At 50.1% G+C, this 13,515-nt stretch overlaps 1 protein-coding gene across 2 annotated transcripts; it reads right to left on the bottom strand.

Moving 5' to 3' along the window:
- Positions 1-1,719: 1,719 nt before the first annotated feature.
- LOC107312624 (UAP56-interacting factor-like) lies at positions 1,720-13,298 on the bottom strand. 2 transcript variants are annotated; one of them, XM_015860233.2, is made up of 9 exons: positions 13,109-13,281; positions 10,477-10,620; positions 7,379-7,521; positions 5,749-5,873; positions 4,966-5,047; positions 4,658-4,701; positions 4,498-4,572; positions 3,417-3,528; positions 1,720-2,789 (listed from the first exon to the last, which is right to left on the bottom strand). In XM_015860233.2, exons 1-9 carry the CDS (start codon positions 13,188-13,190, stop codon positions 2,694-2,696), a joined length of 903 nt encoding a protein of 300 aa, XP_015715719.1. In that variant the 5' UTR covers positions 13,191-13,281; the 3' UTR covers positions 1,720-2,693. The 2 variants fall into 2 exon arrangements, with proteins under 2 accessions (XP_015715719.1, XP_032300311.1); XM_032444420.1 differs by having other exon boundaries at positions 1,720-3,528; positions 13,109-13,298.
- Between the last annotated feature and the right edge of the window lie 217 nt (positions 13,299-13,515).

Genomic DNA, 13,515 nt, shown 5'->3' with positions numbered 1-13,515 from the left:
TGCGGTAGCTGCAGCCATTGCTAAGTGCTGGAGGCACAACTGCAGCTGGTTCTTAGCGGAGAGGACTTGGCATCTGGGGAGAGCAGCTCCTCTTTCCATTGCTGGCACACGCTCCAGCCCCCTGCTCCATGCCTCAGCTGCTGCTCTGTTGCCAGGATGGATTGGATGTGTCCAAAGCATTTCTATTCTCGAGGCCCCTACAGCCGTGCTGTTCCCAAGGCACTGCTTTGCCCTCTGCCCTGCGCTACTGGAGCAGCAGTGCCCCAAACACTAAGGAGTCACAAATCCCAGTCACATAGCACTAAAATCAACAAGAACTGGTGAGTGGGGAAAGCTGGCCTTCTCTCCCTGTCTGTTAAACTCATTAAAGTCAGCTTTTAGCATCTAACCAAAGCACACAGTGAACAGCAAAGAAAATACCAAATGTCAGCACGAGGGATCAGGTAAAGCTGGGTTCCTCAGGCCCACCTCTTGCAGGCAGTTGTTCCAGCTGTGCTCTTTACACGTGTCGTGAGAGCAGCTTCTGCAGAAGGTGTTTGCTGGGAAGCTGAAATCTATGCCTGGAAACTTGTTTCATTAAACCAACATAAGTGTGTCACATTATTTCCTACCCCAAACTGCTATTCTGGGTCCAAAAGCAAGTGGAATGTTGGGAACTGTTAGGAAAGAACAGAAAACAACACAGAGTCCTCGTACAGCTCCATCTCAAATATCATGCTGGCTTCAGCCCTGCAGTCTCCAGCAGCTCAAGCAGCTGATTGCTGCAAAGGCAATCACAGCTACAGATAACCCTCCAGAACGCAGGCATGGGGCTATGCCGAGGCTCTGCTCCTGGAAAGAAGGTGAGCAGAGGAGAATGCAGCATTGGTATAACTTCACCAAGCATTATTCTGCTGTTTCAGTAGAGAAGCAGAAAGGGTTTCTTCTGCCTGTTGGAGCAAGATGACTCTGTACCTCCTCCTGCTCCGGTTTAGCATGGTGGCTGTGAGACCCTGCTGTTTGTAAGTTCGGTGTCCTTCTGTGCACAGCCACTTTTTGTATCCTGCTTCATGGAAATTCTCTGAGCCCTGTGCAGGAATCAGGCTAGAAAGAAAGCATAGCTTGTATCATTAATCCTTCCATTTTCATTTAGTCCTTAGAAATATATAAGGTAGGGATTGCTAATAAACATCTCCTGGGAGGGGAATGTCAGGGTGCACTCTGAGCTGAACACATGAGCAGAATAGCTCCATGCCTTTATAGCACGGTGTAAGGAGGTATCAGGCTTAGTACATCTCCTATTGTTTGTCCATACTTGTGGCAAAAGTACAACTGCAGTCAGGACTGTTGTCATTTGTGACCGTATTTCCTGCTCATCTCCAGTGACTTCTATATTATTTGCATGGAGATGAGCTCTCCTCAGTTCATTAGGCTGGAAACCCGTTTGCATTTGTTTTGCTTCAGATGCGCTCAGAGCCAGGTCTGCTCTGATAGTTTTGCTGATAACATTAAAAGTAGAAGCGATAACAACCAAGATTTGACAAGGAGCCTATTTAAAACCTCTTGCTCCTTCAAAGGTCATTTGACCCATGGAAATAGAGGCAGCAGATCAAATGCTGCATTGATCTGCCAAGAGGTGGCATGTGCAGAGTGGGCAAAGAGGCAAAGTCCCTAAGGGGACCACGCCAAGAGGCTGAGCTTGCACCCAAACCCTGTTGAAGGAGAGGAAATAACCAGAGGTGCCGTTTGATGAGTTTTTATTCAGTGCATTGGATTCATACATCACCTCTCAATCAACCAGCTAGCAACATTTCACACATTCCTATAAAGTCAACCCCGAATCCGGTCTCTTGTTAAAGACACTCAGTGTAAAACGTAAAGCAGTCTATCAAATATTTACTTCCTTACTTACAGCTTAGGGCCCAGTAACAGGCTGTGCTTGGCACACTCAGTATTGGCTGCAGTATTGGGCAGAGAATGGATCGGCAACTCATGTTTGGTATGGGGCTTCATTAACGAATATCTCAACACAGCTCATTAACTTCTCGGCCAAGTGCTGTGCAGCCTGGCTTCCTTCCCACATCAGCATGATTATGCACAGGTGGAGCTGCACCTACAAGGATCCCAGTGCAGACCTACCCAGCATTGGAAGCACAGATTTAGGCTGAGCCCACCCATCTGCTCAGCACTGAGAAAAGCAGGGCAGTCCAACTGACCCTTCCAGCTGCTGACGAGGCAGGATGAAGATGGGGAAGGCCCTACACTGCAGACTTTTGGGTGGGGGTCCCAGCTGCACGCTGTAAGGCTTTTAGGTGGGGAATGCTGGATCATGTCCCTGGTGTGGCTGCCATGTTTGTTGGCCTCTCAGGTAAGCAGGTCCAAGGCCTCATTGCTGTCCCAGCTGCAGGACAAGGCTTGTAGCTGCTCCCTTCTCTGGTGCCTGGCAGGGGGATGGGGTGGACCCAGTACCATGGAGCCCAGCACAGCAAATCTACCTCCACTCATCCCCTTCCACCGCCTCCCTACACTGTGTATAGCCTAGACTCCAGTGCTGCCTCATCCCTGCCCTCAATCACTCTCTCATTATGCACGGAAGGAAGCAGACAGCGGGTTGCTGAATCATCTATCTTCAGAGGGAATCTATCGTGTTTTATTGAGCCACCTGTTACAGGGCCCGGGCTGCTGCCCGCTGTCCCCACGTCGGGTGCGTGGTGTTAGGGCATGGTGACCGTCCGGCGGGCGCCGCGGGCTGCTGCAAAGCGCCTCTTATTCCTCAGCCCAGAGAACCTCTCATCCAGCGTCAGGCTGGTCTGCAGGGGAAAGGGAGAGCGCGTCAGTCCCACGGCTCGTGGCCAAGCACAGCCGGGCTTGCAGCGGGGTATTGATTAGAGCCCATCAGTCAGGAGGGTGCATCACAGCCGGTTAGTCAATTAAACCACCCATCACACGGAGACAAGGAGCTCGACAGACTGTGTGCGGCTGAAAAACCTCCAAGCAGTGCCCAGCCCCCAGAGAGCGGGCGTCCTTGGCAAGAACAGGAGCAAGCAGATGGCGTGTGAGCACAGGGCGTCGGGAGCAAACAAACCGTCCAGACAAGGAGAGCTGGCGACGAAGGATGGTGGAGCAGGATTTGTGACCCGCCCCACGGCTCTCTTGGTGTAAAACATGGAGAACGTGGCACTGAGAAGTCCTCCAAAGCCAAAAGAGAGCACACAAATGGGACAAGAGGGACCAACAGAGCAGGAATAACAGGGATGAGTCTGTAGCTGCCAAGTAGTCTTCTCAGGTGCCGCCATTTTGGTGAGCACCAAAGCCAACAAGGCCGCAGGACTGTCCTCCTGGGTTGTGCTAAATAAACCCAGCAGGCAGCCCCAAAACCAAGCAACAAGGCTCCTGTGGGGTGCGGGATGTGGCCGGTCCCCTCGGTGATCCTCTACCTGGTTGGCCATGGCACGGAAGTTGAACCTCAGCATCACCCCCTTGGGTTGGGGCTTGGTGATGCGCGGCGGGGGCCTCTGGCTTCGCAGGAAAGGGCGCTTGGCTCCAGGCCTGGGGGAAAGCACAGGTGTGTGGTCATACAGGGAGCTGAGGTAGGTGGTGTCCTGTTGTCTGCAAACTAATAGGGTTAGAAAGACCCACATGAACCCCAGTGTTAATCACAGAGATCTGGGTGAGCATGTCCTGAGAAGGGCATTAAATCTGTGAAAGGGCTGGAGCTTAAATCTTATGGGGAACGGCTGAGGGAACTGGGATGGTTTGGTTTGGAGAAGAGAAGGCTTAGGGGACACCTAACTGGTCTCTACAACTTCCTTGAAGGAGGTTGTGGCAAGGTGGAGGTCAGCCTCTTCTCCCAGATAACAGCAGTAGGATGAGAGGTGATGGCCTCAAGATGTGACAGGGGAAATCTGAGTTGTTAAGAAAAATAACTTCTCAGAGTGGTGATGCACCAGCACAGGCTGCCCAGGGAGGTGGTAGAGTCCTCATCCCTGGAGGTGTTCCAGAACCATGGGGATGTGGGACTGAGGGACACAGTTAATGGAAATGGTGGGGGTGGGCTGATTGTTGGACTTGGTGATCCTAGTGGTCTTTTCCAACTTTAATGATTGTATGATACTACAAAGAGGTGCTCAGCAGCTGTACAAGCTGAACTCCAGCGCTGCAGCTACTGGGAAATGCTCTCTGGGCCCAGTTACCCTCAGCCACCCACCAGATCCTGCCTCTCACAGCACAGGCCTGAGGCCACGCTCCTCCAGCCACGTGCCTGTGAGCAGTTCAGCACTGCTCCCACAAAGCCTGTGAGTTCTCCCACTCCCCCTTGCTCTGGATACCAAGCCAACCACACATAATTACTGTCTCCTTTCAGATACACCAGAACAAGGCACCATTTGCTCACCACTTGAGGGCCGTGCCATTAGTTCTGCACTTATTATAAAAAAACGTGAAGCTGCAATAATGCTAAAGGGATTAGCAATGGCTTTTGTAGGGCTCCCATGCTAACAAATCAACTCATTTACTTACGTGCTGGTCTGGCTCGCCTGGGGATTAGCCACAGACACTGTCAGAACTGCTCCAGGGCTGGGTTTCACTTGCCACCTGCCAAGACAGCAAGATGTCTCCAGCTTCAATTTGAGCGTGAAAGAGCAAGTCACGTTCAATCCGTGCCTTTGTCGCCAATTACCTTCTCATCCTTGGTGGTTTCCCTTCTGCATTAGCATCCATTTGCTGTGAAATCAATGACAAAGAATCAGTTAAATAATGATCACTCAGAAACAGGGATTCCTTTTCAGGCGTTTTGTTTGGTATATTTGAAAAACTCTTTCTCTGTGTAATCACAAAACTCGTTTTTCTTGGGTTTCTCACTGCACAGGCAAAGCAACTGGCAACCACCTCGGTTATTTTGGAAGCAAAGACCAAAATGGGCAAGGGCTGGTAAAACTGAAGGGTGGTCACCAGCAGCAGGTTGTATAAAAATGCCTCTGTACTGACCCCTCTCTGGATGTAGGCTTTGGAGAACCGCTGCTGCATCCGCTTCTGTTGGAAGCCTGGTCCCCTGTTCAGCAGGAAGGGCCTGATGGGCAGGAGAAGAGAGAACAACAGAGGTCAGCACAGTACTGGGTCTCTCCTGAAGTATAAATGTAGCACATAACTGAGTTCGACATGAAAAGCAATATGAGAAGTAAATGAGGATATCTGTGACCAAGTTCAGCCCTACAGGTTTTTCTGCCAGCAAAGGATTTCAGTGAAACAAGTTTTTCGGCTTGAATGAAAGGACAGCTTGTGTTTGCTTTGAGCTCTTCTCATTGGAAGAAAAATGATAGAACAACATCATAGGAAAAAAAATCTGGTCAGAAGGGACCCCTGGAGGCCATTCTGTCCATTCTCTTCTCGCAGCAAAGACAGGACTGATACTGAGCTCCATTTGAGGATGCAAGGACAGCAAGGCAGAACCCGGGACTTTGCCCAGCTTTGCAGCCCCACTCCCTGCCTTCCCACTGGGACAGAGACTTTGCTTTTGTAAAAATAAAGGCTACGTCACCCTTCCAAAGTTTTCCCCAAAGTGGCAGGTTAGAAGCTGAACACTGATAACAACAGTCACATTCTCCATGCTCACTAAAACCCAGTGACAGATCGAATACCAACCTCATTAACATAGGGCTGCTTTGTGTCCAGGTGCTTTCCATACACACTCAGGGCACACCTCTCACATCATGCAAGCATACAGCTGGCTGAGATCAGAGCCACAGGGAACCAGCAGTGACCAACATTTACCTTCTACCCGGCGCGCCGGTGCTGGCAGCAGCTGCTCTGAACCTTCTGGGGCCAGGCGGTGGCCGTTGCCGTGCCTCAGGCTGCCCACCACTGCTTTTGGGGAAAGCATCTTCACTCTTGTTGCCCTGTAAGAGCAGAAACAAGTCAGCTGTTGCCACCTGCACTGATGCCATGCAGGCAAAGACAGAGCAACAGCACAGGTTGGGAGAAGTGACAGTACTGCATTGATGCATTGGGTACCACTGCTAGCTATGGCAGAGGGGTTTCAGCTCTCCGCTCTGCATTCCCATATTGCCATTCACAATGGTTTCTTCACTGCAACTTCTGCAATCTTGCAGCAAAGACTTCGTTATTTTCCTAATGGGAAATTGATTCCCCACCAAATCTACTCAAACCTGGTCTCTGCAACATTCTTTGGCACCTATAGCAAGTAGCACTGCTGTACTCTCAGTGTATCTGGATCTGTGACACACTGTTGACAATCACTGGAACATGTGCTGCAGATCCTGGGTTGACACCACTAGTCAGAGGGAGAACGCTTCATTTTAACAGTATAAAAATAACAAAAACAATGAAGCACAAGTCTCACATAAGCAACACATTATAGCCTCGCTCAGGTTTGATTTCAGCTATTGACTCTTTCCAGTTCAGACACACAAACATATCTGATGCCTGAAGCATGGGGCACAGCAAAGGCTCTTAGCATCAGCACAGTTCTCCTGCATGTCCTTATACACATACGCCTCTCAGTCAGTTTCTGTGGGGAAACCACCATCAGTGCTGCTACCCAATAACTCAGATGTGTTTCCACATCCTTCCCACTAGATTTACACCTACAAAAAGAAGGAAGCTACCACAGAATTATGCCTCCTAGCAACTACTCATTGCTTCCAGCTGATATCCAGCCACACTCCGTATATTTCTGAGTCACTGCAGTCACCGTTTTCAAGAATAACCACATTCCATGTGCACGCACGCTTAGTTTGGGGTTCTCTGCTTCACACTTCCTGGACACAGCCATTAAAATTCCGTCACCATTTTGGTGTTTCCAAAAGCTCACTGAGCACACGTGACCTCCTAATTGAGTTTTTACAACCTCTTCTCCCAGAGGACTGACCACTTGCTCAGTTTCCACCTCCTACTAACACCAAGCCAGCTGAATCTTACTGATACTCAGAGAGAAACACTGGGAAAGGCGTCAACATATTTCCATTAATACTACTTTTGTGTCATCTTCCTTATCGAAAGGATAATAATGGGAACCATATCCATATCCATGTCACCTCTAAATGATAACAGGAAGATGGGGACGATGAGGAATTGGATTCTATGGTAATAGTTTAAAATATTAAAGAAACCTTTGAAGGACACCTTTTTCTTTACTCCCTTAGAATCCTATACAGTGAAAAGGCCATGCCAAGTCTTAAGCTTATCAAACCAATGGGAAAACTGCTGGTTTGCATGCATATGCCTGCACTCACCTATGCATATAAATGCTGTACATGGGCACAGAAAAGACCGTGCTTGTGCATTTTGTATGCAGATTGTCCTTTGGGGTGATGCAAGTCCAGAAAACCCACCCAACCAGTACATGATGGTTAAGCAGAGCCGTGCTCCTTTCCTCCCATACCTCCTGAGCCAATGCTGGGCGATTTAAAGGGCTCACTCCACTCAATGCAGCAGCTGCTCTTCTCCTGGGGCCGGGCAGAGCGTTCCTGAATTGCCGTCGGTTGTTCTGTTGTTGTCCAAAGCCTCTCCTAAAACGGTTGGGACCTAAGACAACAAATACATGTGTCAGAGACCTTCAAAACTCACAGCAGGGTTCAGTTCTGGAAATGTATCACAAGGTTGCTCTGGGTGCCCACAATACCCCCCTGGGGAGGACCAGCCCACCCATATCTATTTCCTTTTGGCCTGACAGGTCCTTACTGAAGAGACTTAAGGGAGCACCTTCTGCTGCTGCCTCACACTAAGGCACAGTGTATACACTGAAGCCTCTCATCTCACCTTCAACTTTTCCCCCTACGCCTGTTTATGATTTCTGAGTGTTGCTGAAGCATCGGGTGAGAGGAGAGCACTCAGAGCGGCACAGTGCATTAAAGCCTAATCACTCCATAAGATAAACTTCTGTATCATAATTAAATATCCATTTTCCAAGCTGCTCCACCAGTGAAATGTGCACACCCCCCCACTGGGGTGCATAAATCAAGCGAAAAAGCAGTGAATTTCGGCAGGCAGTAACCATGCATTAAAACCCCACACCAACGAGAATCTAAGAGACATAAAGCATGGGATGCTCGGATGTGTGCATTGATCCCACTCCATTGATTCCTACATTTATAATGACTTGGAGCAATTAGAAGTGAAGTGTTGTGAGGAAGCAGTGACACCTCCATCAGGGGGAAGGCAGCAGGTGATTAATGAAGGCTCCAGCCCCAGGGTGCGATGCAGAGCATGCTGACACCAGTTACAAGGCAAGGGTCAGCACCAGGGTTAGCATTAGGGTTAGGGTCTTCTTTCAATACAGCAGCTTCTTTCCAGCAAGCGACTGAGCCCATCTGCGGGTATCCCACCAGTACAATGGGAGGGGCAGATGCACAAAGCAACCCTGAGCAGCAAAGCACACCACTGTCCATCAGCCCCTATTAGAGAGCTGGAGCTCAGTGGTGCACTCAGGCACATCTCAGCCCATGCACATAACTGACTTCAGGGCCAGCAGCTCCAAGGGCACCCTGTGTGCGCCAGCTGGAGACCAGGGCTTCCTTGTATGTGTGTCCTGACATGTGGCACACTGGAAGCTCCATCTCTGCAAAATAGCTGGCAGGTATTTCTGGTCATCTCAGCCTGGACAAGAGAGCGCTCTAGGAAGACCTCCCTGTGGCCTTCCAGTACTTGAAGGGTGCTTATAAACAGGATGAGGGAGTGACTTTTTTACATGGTCTGATAGTGACAGGACTAGGGAGAATGGCTTTAAACTAAAAGAGGGGAGATTTCAGTTAAATGTTAGGAGGGAGGGCACTGAGGACCTGGCACTGCCCAGAGCTGTGAGTGCCTCAGCCCTGGAGGTGCCCAAGGCCATGAATGGGGCTCTGGGCAACCAGATCCACCGGGGGGCACCCAGCCCACAGCAGGAAGCAGAAATGGATGATCTTGTCCATTCCAACCTAAGCTGTTCTGTGTTTCTATGATTCATTAATCAAAGAGCACTTGACTGAAACCCCACAGTGTCAGCACCCTGTCTGGGTGCAGGCTCAGAAGCTGGCTCTGAGCACACATCTGAAGGCCGGGAACCTCTCAGCCCAACAAGCCAGGCTGGGGAGAAGCCCTGAGGCCCACTTCTCAGAGGAGATTTGAAATCTCTTGTCATTAAAAATCCTCACTCTCCCCACCACTGGGGAGACGTTTTAAGCAAAATTCCAGGAAAGATAAGAGCATTTTGCTTGCATGAGTTCTCTTGCAGTTTCCATCAGCATAATACCTTCCCCATGCTCTGCCGTGGCTGTGCTGTGCTGATCAGTGCTTTGATAACAGTTATCACATCTCAGCCCTGTTTCAGCAGGGACTGAAGAGGAATGAGCCCCTGAAGAATTATGGGCTTAATTCCCAGCCATGCTGAGCTGCCTAAAATTACTCCTGACATCAGCTCAGCACAGCACAGTGGGTCCCTGCCCCGAGCAGGGCTGAATTCAGGCCCGGTTAAAGCTATAAAATATTTAGGATAACAAAAGTTCTGCTTTCTAATGTTAGCTGCAAAAACAGCCCACGTGTTGTTGGGGTATTTTTTGACCCCTTTGATTTCTGAATGCAGCAGAACATCAAACCCCGCGTTCCCTTTTGGACAGAGCAATCAATTTGCAAAGGGGAATTATCAGCACCATTTTGAACTGGGACAAATCTCAGTGAGGCAGTTTGTGCTGGAAAGCAGGAATGCAAGAGTGGGAGGCGGATCTGAGACGACTGGGAGTGCTCCCAGCCATCCTCCCATCCGTCCTCATGTGCTATTTGTACTCAAGGGGATGAATGCAAAGGCGTCGCTGCAAAATGTCACTACAATCTCCAGCGAGGTGATTCAGCAGCCAGGAAAAACAATATATATGATGGTAAACAAAGATGGCATTTCATGCAGCAGATCACCTTAGCCTGGAAGATCAAAGCTAGTGGAACCAAACAGAGATTAGCGTGTAATCACACGGCATTATTAAAAAACTCATCATAAAAATAGCACGGTTGGCAAAAGTGATAAATCAGTTCCAATGACGGAGCTATCAAAGGCAGTCACTGAAGGGGTAATTTAAGTGTGTTCTGGGAAAAAGAGGATTCAGAAGAGGCGTAATTAAAATATGCAAAGCCAAAGGGAATAGAGAACAGATATTAAGTCACTTTGAATTAGTAATTCATGGGAGGGTAGAAGGGAGAGAAATGGATGGATTTATGCTCTGAAAGGGCCCTGATATTCTATTGTTGCAGTGAGAAAAACTATTCAGCACCCGAGTACATATTATATGCAGACGGGAATTAGATAGAAGAAGGATTTCGGAGCTGATTTTGTCACACAAATGTGTTTTCCAGGGCAGTGCCACAGCGTCACAGAGTGCCACAGAGTCACAGAACCACAGGGGTTGGATTCCAGGGATCAGACAGTCCCATTGACTGTAGCGCCTCAGATACTGATAAACAGCAATGAGAACCCCTCTCATCCATCCCTGCCATCCCACAGCACTCCCATACCTTGCAAGTTCCTCTGCATCCAGGCACGGAAGCGGGGCCGCCCAAACCCATATGCCAAATTCCTGTTCTTGGTCTGCTGCCTCCGGCTGTCCCCTGCAGCTTTGGCATCTGTTTGTTCCTTCCTGTGGCGCTTGATGATGTCATCTGAAATCACAACAGCAAAGGGGAAATTGGTCAAAGCTGCACTTTCTACCAACATGGATTCCCATTTTTGGTGCTTGGAATTGTCCACGTCCTTGTCCAGTCCAACAAGGCTGGTGGTTCTGTATGTGATGCTGCCACACACTGAGGGATTAAGCTCAGCTAGGGAAGCACAGGCTCCATTTGCACGGCTCCTGCATGCTGGAGATTAGAGCACAGTGTATTATGCAAAACCATGTCACCATCCAGCACATATACATTACAAGCAGGATGGAGATTTCAGACCCTTGTCATAGAATGGCCTGTGTTGAAAAGGACCACAATGCTCATCTAGTTTCAACCCTCTGCTATGTGCAAGGTCTCCAACCACCAGACCAGGCTGCCCAGAGCCACATCCAGCCTGGAATATCCCATGGAGGGATCCAGTCCCCTGGGCTGCCCACACAAAGGAAGGGATTTTCACATGGGCACCAACACTGTGCTCATCAGAAAACATATTTGGAGGAGGTCTGACCTGGGAGGTGGTCAAAGGAGGGAGAATGGGCAAAAGCACCGAAGAGCAACAATGCCACACATGGGAGCCCCTGGTGCAGAACCCATACGGACACTGCTTGTGTGTTGTGCAAACACAGCAGGGTGAAAATCTGCTCAGCCCCTCAATCTGTAAATGGGAAAACTGAGGTTTGGTGCAGGGTAACAACCTCACTTGTACAGGGTGACTGAGAAGAGGGGATGTCATGGCCCTGCAGATGCTCACTGTTCACCACGAGTGATGGTTTCCTTTTGGTTCCCATCTTCCAAAGACAACACAGCTATGGGTGTGATCAGATCTAAGCAAGACACACAGTGAGTATCACAAGTACTTTGTATTTCAAGTGCCACAACCTTCAGCTGACTCTTGCTTTTCTCACTTATCTGGGTAGATGCTTCTTACCCACTCTGTGGTAGCAGCCTTTTGGTTCCCACTGAGCTGGTTTGAAACGAAGGAGGTCTTTTTAATGCAAGCTGTTCTGATGAAGAGGAATGACGAAGGCAAAGGGACTTCTCATCAATTCATATTTTCCAACAGTTTCCTCTTTTAACCTCCCAGAAAATGTTCAGTGTGTAACAGAGCTGCATCTATTGAGCTCCAAGCAAAATGTTTTAACTTTTGCCAAATCAAGGAGGAAAGAAGCATCCCAATCAGGCCTTTTCCCAGGCAGAGATGACTCCAGTTCCTTAATGAACCACTGGAGTGGAAGCACAGAAGTGCCATTAGCTTTCAAAGGGCGATTATCACAAACAGCACATCTTACCTCCAGTGCCTGTCACCTGTCATTTTCTATCAAGAAAATCCCATGTCCAAATTAATATAAGGCCCAGGGAAAGGGAATGAGAGCAGATGTAAGAATAAGCTGCGTGACTGCATTTGTGATTTCTCTATCAAGTCTGCCAGGAGGAGAGCACAGTTAGGAGAGGCTGAGAGATGCTCTGGGTACGAATGTGCTAATGTTCCCAGCTAAGTGTGCCTCTGGGACATGTGCTATTTGGGGCACGGGATGCTTTGAAGCCTATTGCCTGCAGCCCCTCCTCTGCAGAGAGGTAGTCAGTGTGGGCTCACAAGGAATGGAGAGGAGCCAGATGCTCAGCTGCCCAATCCATCGCCTTCCAGCTCTCTGGATATCAGTTGTTACTATTACATATCCCAGCAGTATGATGGGGTTAACAGAGCAGTGTAAGGGGGTACTAAATAAGGAATCCTGGGAGGTCATTTAAGGTACCCCAATGCCCTCAAGACAGAGTAAGATCTTCAAGGGTGGCAACACCATGGGGGAAAAAAAAAGAAAAAAAAAAGAAAAAATTAGGGGCCAGACCAATTCTTGCCATAAATCTTCATGCTGCCATTAAAATCAGTGTGCATCAGCACCAAGGAACGTGTAGGAGAGAATGCTCTGCTGTCCCCAGCAAGTGGCTCATCGCTAGGAAGAAATGACACACGGTTTGTGTCAGGACACAAACCCAACATTAAGAGATGCTGGAGGACTTTCCTTCCCTGGCGATGTCAACACGATGATCCACTAAGATCTATGGCCCCAGCCCTGCAGTCCAGGCCTTCGGGGCTAATAAAAGGGCACTTGTTTGTGCTCAGTTCACATCTCCGCTGCCAGAGGAATGGCGAGCATCACGAGCAGCCTGCTATAAATAGCCGCGCACCCGAGGATATGGCTCATATCTTTATTTCAATGGAGGCTTATTTACGTAAGCCTGTCCCGGCCCGCTCCACGCTCTCCCCTCTGAAGCTACGGGGCGCTGTCAGAAAAGCACACAAAAGGGGCTGAATCCGTGCTTCCTCCCACCCCCACCGCTCTGCCTTTCCCTGCCCGCTTCCCTCGCTTTGCTGGGAGCACCGGCAGCCCCGCAGTAGTGCCCCACCACCTCCCAACACCCCACACCCCATTACACAGCGCAACCCCGGCTCGGCGGACCCCCCGCTCCCCAGCACCGCACGTACCCAGGGACATGTCAATCTCTTCGGCTCCCGGCTGCGGCCCCGCCGCGGGGCTCGGACCGGGCTGCGGCTCCGTCACCTCCATGGGTTCCGAACGCTCAGTGCCGCCGCCCCGCACAGCGCAGTGCGCCTGCCCGGAATGTGCCGGCACCGCCGCAGCACCGCACCGCACAGCCCCGGCCCGGCCCGGCACCCCGCCCCTGAGCGCACGGCTCTGCCCGGGCAGCCACGCACCGCTCCGACCCCACCACGCAGCCCAGCGGCATCCAGGGACGGCTTTAATCCCGGGCACCGTGCCCTCAGTCTCGCTGTGCCGACGGAGTTTGTTGTCCTGGGGACAGCACCCATGTGGGGTTGGTCCCTCAGCACACCCGGATCGCTTACTGAAGTGCAGTACTATGGGGGACCTT

This window comes from Coturnix japonica, chromosome 4 (genome assembly GCF_001577835.2).
Source record: "Coturnix japonica isolate 7356 chromosome 4, Coturnix japonica 2.1, whole genome shotgun sequence".
Taxonomy (NCBI): Eukaryota; Metazoa; Chordata; class Aves; order Galliformes; family Phasianidae; genus Coturnix; species Coturnix japonica.
The sequence above is the reverse complement of the archived record's forward strand: the minus strand, read 5'-3'. Positions and strand labels throughout refer to the sequence as shown.